Raw genomic sequence first — 19,816 nt, 5'->3', positions numbered from 1 at the left:
TTAGGGTATTGTGCCTGGAATCAAGCATTGGCCTAATTAACTACATTCTGCCAGTAATTGAGGCTGCCTGTTTCCTTTGGGCGTAACTTGTCAGAGGAACTTCGTGTTTATCATGTCATTTTTTAAGCCACATGTATTTAGGAATGCAAATAACATTGATGTACTGAATTTCAAAACCCAGACTAATGTTTTAGGCACCAGTTCAACATATGTGTGTGTGTGTGTGTGTGTATGTGTGTGTGTGTGTGTTGAAAATAACATTGTTTCTCTTAAGATAAGCACTGCACTTTTTGTGCTGCTTGCGCATTTTTGCACAGAATATCTTACATTGGGAACAAGCATTATCGCATTTGACAAGCATCATACATGCGAAGGAAAACAAGTTTGATGCTGTGTTGTACCTTATACCATGGTATATTAATCGAACTTTGAATGTTCACAAATGCTGTCATCTGTTGGTGACGACAAGCAACATGAGCATAAAGCAGGAGCTCGTTTTTGAAGTTGTACAACACAGTATTTGAAGTAAAATTCATCTTAGACAACTATGAGTATCTAATTCGTTAATTACATTGCGTAAGTGAATGTTAGATTTTAAATATTTGTGGAGAATACTTTTATACTCGTTCCAATATTACTTAGTGAATGAAATGGCTTCCTACGGTGTTTACATATACAACCGGCGTGACTACAAACAAGTTTGTAGCCAGGAATGAAAAGATATTAGACAATAAATTGTTGGAGCTGTTTTACGCAACTTTGGTGCAGGACAACTATTTTATAAGCATGTGTGTTTCGATGACATATTTTACGTTTGAAAGTACTTCGATCATTATATTCTCATATATAATTCAGGTCTTTCAGATACGTTTGAGGCCAGCCTAGTTTCATGATTTCAAGCTACATTGTGATTGGCTCATTCATTTTAATGGCAGCTAAGGTACTAAGCTCTTATTGAAGAGGGGGAGTGGTGTTATAAATCACAACTGTAGTACTTCCGTGATGTTCAAGTATATCCTTTTTCCAACTTTCACCAACTGACGATGTGGTTGACCCATGCTGATGCCTGGCTTGTGCGTCAAGCGGTCAGCTAATGGACACAAGTTCGGTCGTCGGCCAGTGAAGCCTGCACCACGCACTTGTCTCCAAACACTTATGGTAGAATTCAGTCTCTGTTGGTCCATCATGGCCAAGTGGCATCGTCTGGTTAAGTAATTGTCAATGTCAATAAAATTCCCCAACAGCCGTGTACTTTAAGAAGTTATTTTATTTTATTCTGAAGCAAACCAGTTTCGACATTTCATTATGCCATCTTCGGGATGGAAGTGTATGGGACCTGAAGACGGCATTATGGTTGTCTTCAAAATAAAATAAAGTAATAACTCAAATTACACAGCTTTTGGTGAATTTTAATAACATTGACAATTACGTATGGTAGAATGGTAGATGACATTCCACGTTCGAATGGGAGACATTGACAGTTACGTATGGTAGAATGGTTGATGACATTCCACGATCGAATGGGTGGCGATTTCCCTGACTGTACACCACTGGTCACCCAATGTGTCCCTGCGGATGTTGCGTGACTTTCATTCGTCTGGCACGACGGTTTATGTGTGTGCAAAATATTGTCTCTGCAATAGTGAACCTCCAGCTTAGGTACTTTTGACCTCGTTACCTCAGTTACTGTATAATCTCCGATACGCTGTGAATCATGCTTCCCGTGCGGATTTTCGTCTCACGTCGAAAGTCGATTAATTCACGACGTGCTGCCGCATTCACTACTCGCAGGTCTGTAATAGACTGCTCCGATATTGCATCTACAGTCCGTGCTTTAGGCTGCATGTAACCGTTATATTCCAGCTTTGTGCAAAGCACATTTTCAGTGAGGTAATTCTTCCGTAACACCAATAATCTTCTCGTGACTAAAATGAAGCGAGTGTCAACCATCGTTTGACCAGTTTAAATAATCACTTCGCAAGCTATGTGTAAAATCGAATATACGAAAACTTTGACGGATAGGCAAAATACACAAAGGAAGAGAAAAATCTCTGTCTACACTCCACAAGCTGCTGCACAGTGCCTTGTGTATAATACGAGCCGATTTCAGGTCTATTTCATTCGTTTATCGACCAAGCGTGAAATGATTGTCTGTATGCCTCAGCAAGCAACCTTTTTTCTGTTATTTTATTGTCACGGTCCTTATGCTAAACATGACACCGAAGTCATTTTGATCATGTTGAGCACTACAGCTGAATTGGCCGCCTCATGTGTGTTATTTCAAATTTATTGTGTTACAGTCGTTTTCGTTCTTAGAACCAAAAGATATCCTAGAAGCGAAACACAGTAACACAGTAAATGTGCAATAATACAAATAAGGTTATTCTCATAAATCATTAGTATTGTAAACCACTGTGCAGACTAGGGCCTCAGACTCCCTCGATTAACGGTTTCCTAATTTATTAATAACATTGCTTATGGTGACTCTAGCGCACTTTGTTTACATTGGACATTCTGGCATAACTTCGTTTACACTTATGACAATCCACGGCAGCTCCCAATCACTCTAAATCCCCTCTCCCGCCACCACCCCCTCGCCATCAACAACCACAGCTTAGTAATAAAATGAGGCAGTACGTCAGAATGTAGTTTCAATAAATAATTAAATCTCCTTTTTGCACCTTTTTCTAGACTATGCGTTTCTCGCATCCCTGTTTGCACATCTTTCTGTAGAGCCATCCGCATACCTCTGTTCTGCTTTGCAGGCCGCACTCCAACGTTCCAGTGCAGCCAGGGTCTACTTCTTTTCTTGTGTCTTGGGGGCATTCAGTGCCATATTTTAGAAGGTCTCATTTTCTATGTCATTCTTCTAAGATTTCAGTGTTATGTCAGTTGTTTGCTTCCAATTCTGTGTACAATATCCTTGATAACTCTCATTTGTTCTCCTAGCACTGCATTTTTTATTTTGTTTCTTCTTGTTACTTGACAATTTCATCCTCAAAACTCCATTAGCATTGCCTTCAGGTTCTTCTCATGCCCATACAGACTTCCCACAATATTTATCTCAGCTATAGTTCTATACACTGAAGAGCCAAGGAAACTCGTACACCTATCTAATATCTTGTATGGCCCCCGCCAGAACCCAGGATTCGACTATTGTCTACGGTAGTGCTGGAGGGAATTGACACCATGAAACCAGCATGGTTGTACATAAATTCTTAAGAGTACGACGGCTCGAGATCTCTTCTGAACAGCACTGTGCAAGGCTTCGCAGATATGCTTAATAATATTCATGTGTGGGGAGTTTGGTTATCAGCGGAAGTGCTTAAACACAGAAGAGTGTTCCTGGAGCCACTGTGTAGTAATTCTGAACATGCGTGGTGTCGCATTGTGTTGCTGGAATCGGCCAAGTCCATCGGAATGCCCAATGGACATGCATGGATGTAGGTGATCAGACAGGATACGTGTCACCTGTAAGAGTCATACCTAGACAAGGGTTCCATATCACTCCAACTGTACACGTTCCTCACAATTACAGAGCCTCCACCTGCTTGAACAGTCTCCTGCTGACATGCAGGGTCCATGGATTCATGAGGTTGTCTTCATACCCGTACAGGTCCATCCGGTCGACACAACTTGAAACGAGACGCGTCCAACCAGGCAACATGTTTCTAGTCATCAACAGACCAATGTCGGCGTTGACGGGCCCAGGCGATGCGTGAAGCTTTGTGCCGTGTAGTCATTAAGGGAACACGAGTGGGCCTTCGGCTCCGAAAACCCATATCGATGATGTTTCGTTGAATGGTTCGCAGGGTGACACTTGTTGATGACCCAGCACTGAAATCTGCAGCAGTTTGCGTAAAGGCTGCACTTCTGTCACGCTGAGCGATTTTCTTCATTCGTAGTTCGTCCCATTCTTGCAGCATCTTTTTCCGGCCGTAGCAATGTCGGGGATTTTATGTTTTACTTGATTCCTGATATTCACGGTACACTAGTGAAATTGTAATTCTGGAAAATCCCCACTTCATCGCTATCTCGTAGATGCTGTGTCCCATCGCTCGTGCGCCGACTGTAACACCACGTTCAAACTCACTTAAATCTTGAGAACCTGCCATTGTAGCAGGTTGGATGAGGGCGAAAATGTGGAGAACAATTGAAAAAATTCAAAGGCATCGTTCAGTATGCCCTAGACGAGTATGTTCAGAGTAAAGGTTTAAGGGACCATCGTTTGATGGCCGTATAAGAACACTTAATCTCATATTCAAGAGATGTAAAAACCAAGTTGACAAACAAAAGCTGAACGAAGCGGATATGAGCGTAAGGAGAGCAATGAGAGAAGTGTTCAATGATTTTTAAAGTAAGATGTTGTCAACCGACTTGAGTAAAAACCCTAAGAGATTTTGGCCGTATGTACAATTAGGTGTTGGGGCAAAACATATTGCTTCCCCCCCACTTGCCTCTCGCGTATTGGCCACGAGGACAAAATTCGAAAAATTAGAGACAATTACAGAGGCTTATAGACAATCATTCTACCCACGCACTGTTCGCAAGTGGAACAGGGTTGGACGGATCAGATGGTGGTACCGAGAGTACCCTCCGCCACACAGCATTAGGTGTCTTACGGAGCACGATGTAGATGTAGATCCGAAGTGGAAACCTTTGCTAGCTCAAAATACGATCCAAGACGGCCGACAAAAGGGAACTGTTTGATTTGTAAGACGAGATAGTAAATCCAGGTAATTGTGACGACAACCTTTAAAAAAAACGCTGGTATGCACGCGCGTCCTGTTGTGACATTAGAAACAGGTGCGGCAGAGTCCGCTCGAGTTTGTGAAGGCAAGGAGGGCAAGGAGGCCGAACTGGGCCGCACGAGACTCGCGGTGTCATCAACAGATGGCGGTACCCTTTGAGGCGCAGTGTCTGGCCGACACGCTGAGTACGAGCATTTTAGATTGATAATCGGCTATATGAGGGCTATGACCGCATTGCTGGGTAAAATCCTGGGTTTTCAGTGGTGGGAGTGAAACGTTGAGGGGTAACCACCAGGGCTTAAATAGCAAATAAGGCCAATACCAGCAAAACCTTGACACAACTAGATAAAGAACAGCTAGTAAAATGGTTGCAAAGACAGAATTAAGACAAGTGCAAGGGCGAAAATGCACTATTAGTAAGAACTGTTTTTAAGTTTCGTGATAAATGTTTTCTTTATGTAACAAGTTTTAAAAATTAAAATGCCTTAAATGATTTTGGTGAGTTAAGTGCCTACTGACAGGTATGATTGAGCACTAAAGGACTATTACAGAGATGTTGAATTTTGTTGCAGTCGTTATAAGGTATTGTGTACTACTCTCAGAACATGTTACTATATATTAAGCCAAATGTGGAAATCTTATTTGGGTACAGTGGCTCGTAGTACAGTTTCCAAGCAGAGCACTGAAATTCACAAATCATGAGATAACGAATGATAATTGCAATTAGAAATTCGTTTAAGAAATAGGTAGATAAACGAAGATAGTAAAAGAGTTCAGGTCCCTGAGCAGGCAGGTGAAAGTCTGAATAGGCAGAGTACTGGTAGAAATTGTGTAGAAGGTTGGGAGAGGTACAGTGAACTACCTAATTCTTTTGTGTCAGTGTTGCAAGGTGTTTACAGTTTAGGAGTAGATACTAATCAACAAGTGTTTGAGTTTCCGTGGTTGATAGTGTGGATGCAGAATCAGGGTGTGGTTTTACGGATTTTGGACACAGTTGTATTTTAACTTATGTACCCTTTCTTAGTCGGGAAATTGAGAAGAACAATCACGGAGAATCTTCATGAGAATTTATCATTGAGCGGTCATCAGAAAATGTTACTGAGAGGCATTTGTCTGAGCGATTTCAGGATGATCTTGTAAACGCTATGTTTATCTTATACGAGCGTTTCAGATAGGTTTCTTGAATACAATGAAAATGTGCGGGTAACAATAAAGACCCTGTGTTTGGAAATGTCTGAAAAATGAATGAAAAATGTAAATGAAAGAATTCGGCCACATGGCAGGTAATAGTTGTTGTATTGAGGAAACTTCAGACGTTTGCAGAATTAGGTCTGTCTCAGACATTAAGATATTCAAGTTTTGAGATAGGAAGTGGGAGGCACTGGAAGGTGGCGCTAATAGCAAGCACATAGTGGGCACGAAGGATAACACTCTACTAGTCAGGGCGTGTAACGTCATAAGTAGGTAGGGAAGCTGGAAAATCTGCAGATGGATTTGTTAACACAGTCTACGTAGCTAGCATCAGTGAAGCGCTAAGACTCAGTCTAAATATAGCTAGGATCAGTGAAGTGAAACTGAAGGAAGAAAAAAATTCTGATTGGATGAGTATAGTGTAATATGAACAGCAGTAGAAATGGTGCAACAGGAGTAGGATTCGTTCTGAATACAAAGGTACAACAGAGAGAAAGTTACTAACAATTTGTCCATTTTATTTGGACTGTTAACAGTTCAATGAAATGGTTGTTATCGACAGAATCGACAGCAAATCAACACCGACAACGATAGTTCAGGTGTACATGCCGACGTCGCAGATCAAAGAGACAGGAGAAGTATATGGGGATATAGGACGGGTAGTTCAGTGTAGAAATGGATATGAAAGTCTGATAGGCATTGGTAATAGGAATGCGGTTATTGGGGAATGGGTACAAGAAAGGGGTACTGCAGGAAATGAGCTTGGTATCCAGAATGACAGAAGGGAAAGTCTTATAGAGTTCTACAATAAATTTCAGGTGGTAATAGCGAATTCTCTGTTCAAGCATCACAAGAGCAGAGAGTATATTGGGAAAGGATGGGATATACTGAAAGTTTTCAGTTAGATCACATCATGGTCAGGCAGAGATTTTGGAACCGGATATTGGATTTTAATCAGTACCCAGCAGCAGATATAAACACAGATCACCATTTAGTAGTGATGAAGAGTTGGCTGAGGTTTAAGAGACTATCGAGGAAAAATCTGTGCCCAAAGATGTGGGATACAGAAGTGCTAATAAATAAGGAGATACGCTTAATGTTCTCTGAAGCTATAGACACTGTGACAGGGAATAGCTCAGTAGGCAGTTCAGTTGTCGAGGAACCGACATCTCTGCAAAGGGCAACCACAGAAGCTGGAAAGAGAAACAAATGTACGAAGAAGGTAACAGCGTAGAAAACATGAGTAACCGAGGAAATACTCCAGATGATCGTTGAAAGTAGGAAGTATAAAATAGTTCAGGATAATTCAGGAACACATACATACAAGTAACTTACGAATGAAATAAATAGGAATTGCAAGGAAGCTAAGGGGAGATGGCTGCATGAAAAGTGTGAAGAAATCGAAAAAGAAATGATTGTGGGAAACACTGACGGAGCGTGTAGAAAAGTCAAAGCATCCTTCAGCGAAATGTTATATGTAGAGGAGAGAGCAGATAGGTGGAAACAGTGTACTGAAAGCTTCTATTAAAGAGATGATTTGTCTGATAACTTGACAGAAGAAACAGGAGTCGATATAGAAGAGATAGAGGAACTTAAAAGAGCTTAGGAAAACATAAGATCGAATAAGGGAGAATGTATAGAAAACATTTCATCAGAATTTCTAGTCATAGTGGGAAGTGCAACAAGCAACTATTCCCACTGGTGTGTAGAATGTGTAAGTCTAGTGATATACTATCTGATTTTCGAAGAAACATCATCCACAGAATTCTGAAGATTGCAAGAGCTGACAAATGCGAGAATTATCACAAAATCAGCTCCACAGCTCAAACATACAAGTTGCTGGCAAGAATGATATACAGAGGAATGGGAAAGAAAATTCAACATCTACTGGACGGACAATCAGTTTGGCTTTAGGGAAGATAAAGGCACCATAGAGACAAGTCTGACGTTGCGGTTGGTGATGGAAGCAAGACTGAAGGACAATTTTCCGACCTGGAAAAAGCGTTGGAAATTGTAAAATGTGGCAATATTTTCGAAATTCTGAAAAAAATAGGGCAAGCTGTGGGGAAAAGCGGGTAAAATACGATATGTACAAGAACCCAGTGGAAAAAAGAGTGGGAGGCGAAGAACGAAGTGCTCGGATTAAAATGCGAGTAAGACAGGGGTGTAGTTTTTCACTCCTACTGTTGACTCTCTACATAGAAAAGGCTATGACGGAAATAAAGAAATGGACAAGAGGGGAATTAAATTTCAAGGCAAAAGAATATCAATGACAAGATTCTTTGATGACATTGCTAACCTCGGTGGAAATGAAGAAGAATTAAGATTTTGTTGAATGGAATGAACACTCTAATGAGTACAGAATATGGATTGAGAGTAAACCGAAGAAAGACGAAATAAATGAGAACAGAGAGAAACTTAATAATATTGGTGATCACGGATTAGAGGGAGTTAAGGAGTTCTTATAACTAGACAGTAAAATAAACCATGACGGTCGGAGCTTAGTAGGACATAAAAAGCAGACTAGTACTGGCAAAATGGACATTCCTGGCTGGGAGAAGTCTTCTAGTATCCAACATGCCTTCATTTGAAGAAGAAATTTCTGAAAATGTAAATTCTGAGCACAGTACTGTGTGATAGTGAAACATCGACTGTGAGAAAAGCAGAACAAAAGAGAATCGAAGCATTTGAGTTGTGGTATTCCAAAAGAATGTTGAAAATTAGGTAGACCGATAAGGTAAGAAATGAAGATTTTCTCAGAGAATCGGCGAGGAAAGAAATACATGGAAAACACTGACAAGAAGAAGATATTGGGCCTCACGGGATTTGTTAAGACATAAGGGATAACTTCCATGGTACTAGAGGGAGCAGCAGAGTGTACATTAGAGGAAGCCAGAGTTTGGAATACCTCCAGCAAATAATTTAGGACGTAGGTTCCAAGTGCTGGAACTCTGGAAGGGAATTCATGGCGGGCTGCATCAAACCTGTCAGAAGACTAATGACTAAAAAATATATGCTGATGCAACCCACAAGACTCTTGCCAATCTCCGTTCTGAAAGTGGTTATGTTTTTTTCCATTGTAATGAAAAGGGACATTTTGTGTACGATCGTGGTAAAGGTCTGAGCAGATGAAGGACGGGTGGTGTCAAAATATTAACAGGTTGATTAAGAAGACGCGAAATGTGAATGGGCTCGCACGCACTACTCTCCTCTTTGTTTGTGCCACTCTTCACGAAGAATCTTCTACTATATTCAGGAAGCAGTCTTTCACGTATTGAAGAATATTGGCAACAGAGGGTTTCTCGTCTTTCTAGGACTCTGGAGGTATAAATATCCCACTTAGTTTGTCGTGACGTTGTGTCATTTGTGGAAAAAGTCATTTTGTATTTCGAGATTCAAGAAGTGTCTTAGCCATTGAAATTTACGCTAGTAGTGGGGTTGACTGTGGAAGTGGTTCTTGTGCATGATTTCCTTGAAAGATCCGGTAGTGTTTTGGATTATGTAGCTAAGGTCTCTGCGTTTAGATGTAGACAATGTGTCAACATCTGTGTCAGTCCGAAGTATACGCTGTTTAATCTACTGGTTCTGCGTTTGATAAATGAATCTGGAGCAGAGCAGGGCCTTGTTACCAGTACTGGAACAATTGCTGGAGGTGCTTACTGACCGTTTGGGAGTGACTGTTAAAATACAATATACCATCCAGTTGACAGACAAGGTTCCAGTTGGTCGGTCACGGTATTATCTATCCCCACCAAAAATGAGATAATTAAGGAAATTGATTGATACAATGCTTGCTGAGAGGGAAATTAGGCTATCGGTTTTAACTTATGCCTCTCCGAGATTTTTGGAAGGACAGGGTTGTCGGCCAGTGGTAGGTTACTGAGCACTTAACCAAAGGTAGTTGTTCACTCTGTGCCACTATCTGATCTCCACAATTGTTCCTCTTGTTTTTCCAGCGACCAGCATTTTTCCAACCTCGGTCTGAACTAAACATACCACCAAATACCTCTGGTCGAAGAATCTAAGGCAATCACAGATTTTACAACGGACTGCAATGTATTCGAATATAAGCTCTTCCCGTTTCGTCTCGCCACTACTGCAGCCGTTCTGTTCCTTTGTTAGTTTCTGTACTGGGATACCTTAAGTATAAGAGAGTATACAACTATCTCGATGATGTTGTTATCACTTTTGAGGAATATCCGTTATGTTTTGGCCGAGTACTTGAAGAATGATGGAAGCTGAACTCACTGTGAAACATTCCAAGCTTAACCTAAAGAGCAATATTTTTTTTCCGGGGGTTACAGTTTTAACGGATGGGGTGCGAATTGACCAACAGCAAATTCTAGCAGTACCACTGTTTTTCATTCATTAAAGTAAAAAAGGTGTATCTAAGTTCGTGAGGACGTCGAATTTATTTCGCAACTTTATACTGGATTTTGCACAACTGGCCGTTCTCTGAATCAACTGAAACGGAAAGGGGAACTGTTCATTCCGGAAGAATTCCAGCAAGCTTCATTTGATGCGCTGAAAACAGCTTTACTTAGCGTCCCGGTCTTGGGACTCTCTAGCTTTGACCACCAATACATATTATAAACTGATGCATCAAGTTCTGGTATCGCGGTAGTTTTAGTCAAAGAGTTTCAAGGCGAAAGGAAACCCTTAGGGTACTCTCAAGGCCGTTATCTGAGGCGTAAAGAAGGTAGCCAGATTACGAGTTGGAAGGTTCGGCAGTCCTGTTTGGTCTCGAGAGATTTAAGTTTTATTTACACCCTAGGTTGTTGATATCGGAGGCTGATACCCAAGCGTTGTCTAGGGTTTGGGTAAGACCCCGAAAAACAGGTAGCGACATGGGAGGTTTGCATATCTGCATTCCGATTTGAGGTCCAGCATATTAGTGGGAGCCACAATCAGCTTGACGATGCCTCAAGCCACCTGCTTCAACAAGAAGTAGAGCCACAGGATATGTCATCTGATTTGGTGAATTTTTTGTTGGAGTCATCTGCGGGAACGTGCTATTTTGTGATTTAGATTCCAAGCAGGAAGTTGTTTCTCAAAAAATGGTTCAAATGGCTCTAAGCACTATACGACTTAACATCTGAGGTCATCAGTTACCAAGACTTAGAATTACCTACACCTAACTAACCTAAGGACATCAAACACGTCCATGCCCAAGGCAGGATTCGAACCTGCAAACGTAGCAGCAGCGCGGTTCCGACTGAAGCCCCTAGAACCGCTGGGCCACAACGGCCGGCAGTTGATCCTCAGTTTCACGTAATTAAAAGCTATATTCAAGGAGGAGAGGAAATTCTGAGCCATTTATTATGAACAACAATTCTGTGTTGCAAAACCTAGTATTACGCCAAGGCTAAGATCTGTTTGCTGATGGACTAAATACCGACCCTCTTCAAATACTTGCATCAGAATTAGAATGAAAATTAAGGAGCATTTGACCTGGCCAGTGTTAAATAGGAAAACAAGGAGGATAGTTAGTCAGCGCCAGGATTGTCTTAAGACGAAACTAAATCCCAGTTCTAAGTGGGGAGGGGGTGGGGGAGGGAGGGAGGAATTAAATTCTTAGTCGGCAGAGCACCCACGGTAGACGTCTTGATTGATTACTTAGGCCCTTTCCCGCAGACAGAGCACAGGAGCAAGTATCTTTGGTGATGGTGGATGCCTTCTCCCGGTTCGTGGGGGTACTCCGCAGTATAAGAGGTACTTCAAAGATGGCTGTCCACCATTTATCTCGGTTTTTCTCAGTCTTTGGTGTTCCTAGGGTGCTTGTGAGCGATAACGCTGCAGTCTCTTGATCCAGGGAATTACAGAAGATTTGCGCTGCAGTGCTAACCACCGTGTAACTACGACATCGTATCATCCACAACCGTCATTTGCAGAACGCATCGATCTTCATTTGAAGTCAGCATTGATTATATTCAAGTCCAGTTTACCGACTCGGTGGAACCATTCGATACGATGGTTTAACTTTGCGATGAAAACCACGGGCCATGAGGCTCACAAGTCAGCTGGTACCGTCTTATGTTCGGTTATCCTACTAACTCACTACAGTCAAATATTTTGTCTATTAATGATAACCTACCGGTGGATGAAAACTCGGAGGAGATGAAGAGAAACTGGTACGTGGCTGGAAACAACATTTTGAGAGTGCATAGAGAAGGAGCTTCTCGATAAAATAAGGGTAGATGTCCCATCAGTCTGCGTGTATCTAGTCTTGTTTATCTAAGAAATTTTTGGCTGCAGAGTAGGGGTGCCGGAAAGGTTACATCAAAGATGTTGTCCCATTATTTGTGTGAGCAAGGTACTTTCCCAAGTCGCATTCCTGGTGCAGGATGCATCTAGTGGCAAGGATTTTGGGCAAATATCAGCCAGTTCAAAGTTCTGAACAAGCAGGTAGCTGTGCAACAGTCAGGTCGTTGGCCTCTTACATTCTGTTTTGTTTCTGTTCAAAGGGGGTGAGGGGGGAAGAGGGGGAAGACTAAGCTTGCGCTTGCAACCTTCGCCTCCTCTCGTACTTTTCGTTGTTCGAGCGCCTTGCTGCCTCTTGGATTTGGTAGCGAAGGCAGACAGATGTGCTGCACGATCCGTTACAGCCATGCGAATAAGATGCCTGTCATCTCGACTGCTACTGAATCGAGGCCGTTGGGATCCAGCACGGCGTTCCGTATTACCCTCCTGAAGCCATCGATTCCATATTCTGCTAACAGTCATTGGATCTCGACCAACGCGAGCAGCAATGTCGCGATACGATAAACCGCAATCGCGATGGGCTACAATCCGCCCTTTATCAAAGTCGGAAACGTGATGGTACGCATTTCTCCACCTTACACGAGGCATCACAACAACGTTTTACCAGGCAACGCTGGTCAACCGTTAGTTGTGTATGAGAATTCCGCTGAAAACTTTCCTCATGTCAGCATGTTGTAGGTGTCGCCACCGGCGCCAACTTTGTGTGAATCCTCTGAAAAGCTAATCATTTGCATATCACAGCATTTTCTTCCTGTCGGTTAAATTTCGCTTCTGTAGCACGTCGTCATCGTGGTGTAGCAATTTTAGTGGTCAGTAGTGTAGTAATCGCTTTATGTTACAGGAATTTGCTGTTGCTTGTTTCGCTCCGTTCAAAATTTTGCTGAGTGATTCTGTGCTATAGGAAGTGGCAAATTCGCATGGCGCTGGTTCCTTTGACAAATGGATCTCGTACTATTGACGGTAGAGTTCGACACCATTTGCGCAAGTTGCGTAATTTTTTGTTAATTTCATTTGCTCTGTTGCGATTTGTCTCATTTATAGTTACGCAATTCTCATCATTAACTAGTCTTGATGTTACGCTGAAGTATGAGGAATAGGCTTCGAGAAGCGGACATTTGTTACAAGTTGTAAAAGTTATTGTGTACTACTTTCAGAATAGGTTACTAAGTTTTGAGCCAAGTGCGGAAATTAATATTTGGTACGGATGAACAGCATGTTCTTATATTGTTGCTAGGTCACGCTCATAACTAAGCTTTTAATGTCTAGATATTTTACATAACTACAGTTACATTTTAAGAGGATTGTCTTTATAGAAACATATTTAAAATTGTAAGTGAGCTTCAGGTTATATTAATGTTTCATTAGTTTTTCTTACTGGTGACTTAATATCCACTGGCGACGGTTTTTTAATTACATTCTTTGAACTGAAAATGCTTCAGTATGGTATCAAAGTTTTAGTGTGTATGGCTAGATAACTTGAACGTTTATGTCTATGGTTTTGAAAAAAATTCTTCATTGTATGTAAATGTTTAAAGCTATCATTTTAACAATTTGCATACTTTTTTTATTGCTGTTGCTGATCTATTACCTGTATGAAAAATTACGCTCGATGGTATTTTCGACTATGGCAAGTAACTTTGCATCACCAGTGTCATACTGTCTTTGAAATTTAGGCCATATGCACACGGGAATATGTTACCGTCGTTATTTTTACCATGTTTCGTGTTTATTTGTGCGCTTTTTTACTTAGACAACATTCACACATTTGGTTCAAATGGATCTGAGCACTATGGGACTTAACTACTGAGGTCATCAGTCCCCTAGAACTTAGAACTACTTAAACCTAACTAACCTAAGGACATCACATACGTCCATGCCTGAGGCAGGATTCGAACCTGCGACCGTAGCGGTCTCGCGGTTCCAGACTGTAGCGCCTAGAACCGCGCGGCCACTCCGGAAGGCACACTCATTTTTATTTGAGCCTGTATGCATGTTTGTTATTCTACAAATAAAGTGATCGGCAGCCAGGTAACTGTAATTTTAAGCACTATTTAGAACACTGCAAGTTACTTAACGAACCTTCTTTTATGGTTTCACGTGAATAACCACTCTTTATCCAGTGCACTAAGAACTAGTCTTTCAATACATAACAATGTCTTACCATTTTCTGGTGAAGCAGAACATTGCGGAACACAGTTTGAATATTACAGTTTTCACAGACTTACTCAACGCCCAGAAACGCAGGGATTTCGCCAAAGGTGCATCAGACTTGACTCTTTGCTCGCCATTAACTCGACTAACACTGGAAAGCTTTCCACTGATTCACAGGCATCACATCCGTTTCTGACTGTCTACTCCTTGGCAGTCACCTACTCCCACCTCAAGCCCTGAACATGGTTAATCTCTTTGCAACCTATCTCTCTTACATCTTCACAATTCCTAACGTCCCTTATTTGGCCTACTCCCTATTCCGCACCGTAGATGAACGTACATTTTCCCATCACTTGCTGCCAGGTCTCGTTAGATGGACAAGATACAACAGACAGAGCTGATCCCATTTATCGCCATGCATGAGATAAAACAAGTCTTACACACAAAGCTAAACACTGCTTCCGGATGCGAATCCACAACATACAAACATCTAAGATAATAATCCTGTTGTTTACTAGGTATCTTTGTAAACCTCTACAACACGATACTCTCTGCAGGCTACTATCCTGAGTTGTGGAAAATCTCCAGAATCCTACAGTTCCCCAAAACGGACAAATTCCTTAGCAAAATTTCCTCCTGTTGATTCATCAGCTTCATCCCTGTTGTTTAGCAAGGTCTTCGAATCTAACACTTCCCAACTTATCCGTACACACATGAACTAACAATTCTCTTTCAGAGACACAATGTAGCTTCAAACACAACGTCTCCTATGTGATTCTGACTACTTTTCCTGTCCCATCAACTTCAAAACATAAAATGTTCCATTTGTGTATCCTCAACCACAAAAAGATCAAGACCACCTGGAATTCCAGTCGCCTCTTCAGACTCCACACACATGCACTTCCAATTAACTATGTTCGTCTGATTGGTTCCTTTCTATATAACTGTCCATATTTTGTCACTACTAACAATACCAATACTTATTTATCCTTGCCCCCCCCCCCCTCTCTCCCCTGCCCACGAAACACAGCCAATAATTATCTGCCAACTATCCGAATCCATAACTTAGAAGAGAATTAATCCTTCTATAGATTCTACAAACATGTGTAAAATTTTCACCTTTTAGTCATATTATTTCTCTTTTATTTATATTTTTTAATGTTTCTCGCTGAAGACAGGACTGTTGTGCCGTACATGTGGGATGAGGGCGACGAAATGAAACTAACGAAAAAAACATTGCATTTGGGATTTGTAAATACCACTCCTCCACAGATGCCGACATTTGAAGTAGAATACATATTGAGTTTCGTGAATAACTATAGCTAACTGGTGAGACTTTCTGCTGTTGCCTGACGATAAGCAAAACCCGAAACTCCAGTAGCAATAAATAATAAAAGATTACAGCTGTAGGCAGAAATTATCATGATCAATAATGGCATGAAGGCTGTGTAGTCCAACCATAATGAGCTGTGATTATAAAGAGCTGTGAAGTACCAGACTTTCATGCTGGTGAAAGAACTACACGAGCTTTTGACGTTCACTTGTTAGAGTAGTTGAGTAATTTGTGTGCATATGGAGTATCGTCTCAGTTGTGTGACTGGATTCGCGATTTCCTCTCAGAGAGGTCACAGTTCGTAGTGATAGACGATAAATGATCCAGTAGAACAGAAGTGGTATCTGGCTCTCCGCAAGGTAGTGCCATAGGCCCTCTGCTGTTTCTGATTTACATAAATGATCAAGGTGATAATCTGAACAGCCCCCTTAGATTGTTAGGAGATGATGCTGTAATTTACAGTCTAATAAAATCATCAGACGATCAGTTCCATTTACAAAATGATCTAGAGAGAATTTCAGTGCGGTGCGAAAAGTGACAATTGCCATTAAACAAAGAAAAGTGCGAGGTCATCAACATGGGTAAGAAAAGAAATTCGATAAATTTTGTGTATACGATAAAACGCACAAATCTAAGGGCTGTCAATTCGAGTAAATACCTAGGAATTACAAGTATGAGCAACTTAAGTTGGTAAGACCACTTACGCAATATTGCGGGGAAGGCGAAACAAAGACACCTAGAAGCTGCGAAAAACCCACTAAAGAGACAGCCTACAATACACTTGTTCGTCCTCTGCTGGAATATTGCTGCGCGGTGTGGGATCCTTACCTGGTAGGATTCTATCTACATCTACATTTATACTCCGCTAGCCACCCAACGGTGTGTGGCGAAGGGCACCTTACGTGCCACTGTCATTACCTCCCTTTCCTGCTCCAGTCGCGTATGGTTCGCGGGAAGAACGACTGCCGGAAAGCCTCCGTGCGCGCTCGAATCTCTCTAATTTTACATTCGTGATCTCCTCGGGAGGTATAAGTAGGGGGAAGCCATATATTCGATACCTCATCCAGGAACGCACCCTCTCGAAACCTTGACAGCAAGCTACAGCGTGATGGAGAGCGCCTCTCTTGCAGAGTTTGCCATTTGAGTTTGCTAAAAATCTCCGTAACGCTATCACGCTTACCAAATAACCCTGTGACGAAATGCTTCGCTCTTCTTTGGAGCTTCCCTATTTCCTCTGTCAACCCGAACTGCTATGGATCCCACACTGATGTGCAATACTCAAGTATAGGTCGAACGAGTGTTTTGTAAGCCCCCTCCCTTGTTGATGGACTACATTTTCTAAGGACTCGCCCAATTAATCTTAACCTGGCACCCATCTTACCAACACTTAAATTTACATGATCATTCCACTTCAAATCGTTCCGTACGCGTACTCCAAGATATTTTACAGAAGTAACTACTACCATTGTTTGCACCGCCATCATATAATCATACAATAAAGGATCCTTCTTTCTGTGTATCGCAATACATTACTTTTGACTGACGGAGAACATCGAAAAAGTGCAAAGAAGGGCAACCCGTTTCGTGTTATCGTACAATAGGAGTGAGAGTGCTACTGACATGATACGCGAGTTGGGGTGGCAGCCACTGAAACAAAGGCGGTTTTCTTTACGGCGAGATCTATTTACGAAATTTCAATCACCACCTTTCTCTTCCGAATGCGTAAATATTTTGTTGACACCCACCTACGTAAGGAGAAGTGACCATCATAATGAAATAAGAGAAATCAGAGCTCGAACGGAAAAAATTATATGTTCCTTTTTCCCATGCGGCATTCGAAAGAGGAATGGTAAAGAAGTGATATGAAAACGGTTCGATGAACACTCCGCCAGGCAGTTAAGTGTGAATTGCAGAGTAACCATGTGGTGTGCGTTCTGTAAGACTTTCGGTAGACACACTATCCGATTATTTGACATGTCGCTCTAGCGAAGTAGGCGAGTGTCAGCAGTATGTCTCGTCGTCTTATCGTGGCGTGTTTATCTTCTGCCGTTAGGTCAGATGATAGAAATGCCACTTGCATGCTTAGAGAAGCAGACTGACGGTGACCAACTTTAAATTCGCTGCCTCGTGATGACTGGGTGTTGTGTGATGTCCTTAGGTTAGTTAGGTTGAAGTAGTTCTAAGTTCTAGGTGACTAATTACCATAGATGTTAAGTCCCATAGTGCTCACAGACATTTGAACCATTTTTGAACCAACTTTAAACAGAACTTGATTAATTTTCACACACATTTATTAAAATAGTAACAAGCATAAACCTTACGTAACTTGATTCTGGATGCTATTTACAACAGACAATCTGAAGTTCCTTTGGTCTTAGTACGTTAATCTTATTCTCTCATATCTTCTGATACTTGACAAAGTGTCTATACATTTCTCTTCATGTCTTTGTACAGGAATATGATAATCTTATTAGGTGCAGACTGGAACTTCACTATAAACTGGTACAGGCTAATGCAGATAAATGTAGATTGACTAATCGGAGGTCTGTACCCTCGTTACAATATCTCGCGCGTTCATGTATCACTGCGCGAGTGTGATCCGCGAGGAGAAAAGGTTCTACATTAACAGCAATCTCATTGGCTGCGTTGCATATGAATACGCGGATCGGCGGAAGCAGAATTTGGTCCGCCTCTAAGGCAGCGCCATCTCGTAGTGCGGAGACGGACGAGCGCTGCGCCTGCGCTGTTGTGCTTAGCGGGGCGCGCTCTAGTGGGAATGTTGTGTACGCGATTACTACGAGGAACTATGTACACAACAAACACTGCAGCTGTAGATGTAGAGGTAGAAAGCCTGTCAGTAACTTACCTGGGGATGCAGCCGCAGAGTAGCGAGCAGCGAGAACTCCGCGGGGAAGCCGCCGGCGCGCGGGAAGAGCTGCGCCGAGGGCACCCAGATGTAGGAGTTGGGCCGCAGGCGGTACGCGCTGGGCCGGCCCGGCACCCGCTGCCACTGTGCGCGCGCCGGGTGGAAGTACCGCCGGTCCTCCAGAGACAGCGCGTCCACGCTGCCTGCGCACACACAAACTCTCTACGTCTCGCTCCCGAGTAGCCGTCTCCAAACTTTCAAATTAGAGATTCTGTGACCCTAACTGCCAAAATCGTAATGGCACTACACGCTTGACTAACTCTGAGCACAGGATGTGCCCTCTTGGGATGTCAGAAAAGTACAACATTATAGGATGTTACAAAAAGGTACGGCCAAACTTTGAGGAAACATTCCTCACACACAAATAAAGAAAAGATGTTATGTGGGCATGTGTCCGGAAACGCTTAATTTCCATTATACAGCACATTTTAGTTACGTCAGTATGTACTGTACTTCCTCGGTTCACCGCCACTTGACCAAATTGAAGGAAGGTAATGTTGACTTCGGAGCTTGTGTTGACATGTGACTCATTGCTCTACAGTACTAGCATCAAGCACATCAGTGCGTAGCATCAACAGGTCAGTGTTCATCAAAACGTGGTTTTGTAGTCAGTGTAATGTTCACAAATGCGGAGTTGACAGATGCCCATTTGCTGTATGGATTAGCACGGGGCAATAGACGTGGTGCGGTACCTTTGTCGAGACAGATTTCCAGAGCTAGCGTGTCCCCACAGAAAGACGTTCGAAGTAATAGACCGGCGTCTTAGGGAGCACGGAACATTCCAGCCAATGACTCGCTACTGGGGAAGACCTAAAACGATGAGGACACCTGCAATGCACGAGGCAATTCTTGGTGCAGTTGACGATAAACCTAATGTCAGCGTCTGAGAAGTTCCTGCTGTACAAGGTAATGTTGACCACGTCACTGTATGGAGAGTGCTACGGGAGAGCCAGTTGTTTCAGTACCATGTACAGCGTGTGCAGACACTATCAGCAGCTGATTGGCCTCCACGGGTACACTTCTGCGAATGGTTCATCCAACAATGTGTCAATCCTCATTTCAGTCCAAATGTTCTCTTTACGGATGAGGCTTCATTCCAACGTGATCAAATTATAAATTTTCACTATCAACATGGGTGGGCTGACGATAATCCGCACGTAATTGTGCAATCACGTCATCAACACAGATTTTCTGTGAACGTTT

At 42.2% G+C, this 19,816-nt stretch overlaps 1 protein-coding gene across 1 annotated transcript in view; it reads right to left on the bottom strand.

Annotated features, from left to right (window-relative positions):
* Positions 1–19,816, bottom strand: part of LOC126267234 (uncharacterized) — a 451,503-nt gene that overhangs the window by 199,308 nt on the left and 232,379 nt on the right. Inside the window, exon 4 of the mRNA XM_049972216.1 lies at positions 18,554–18,756. Coding sequence (XP_049828173.1) covers positions 18,554–18,756 — 203 coding nt within the window. The remainder of the gene's footprint in view (positions 1–18,553; positions 18,757–19,816) is intronic.

This window comes from Schistocerca gregaria, chromosome 4, assembly GCF_023897955.1.
Source record: "Schistocerca gregaria isolate iqSchGreg1 chromosome 4, iqSchGreg1.2, whole genome shotgun sequence".
NCBI lineage: Eukaryota > Metazoa > Arthropoda > Insecta > Orthoptera > Acrididae > Schistocerca > Schistocerca gregaria.
Note: the sequence above shows the minus strand (reverse complement) of the source record. Positions and strands in the feature narration are given on the sequence as shown.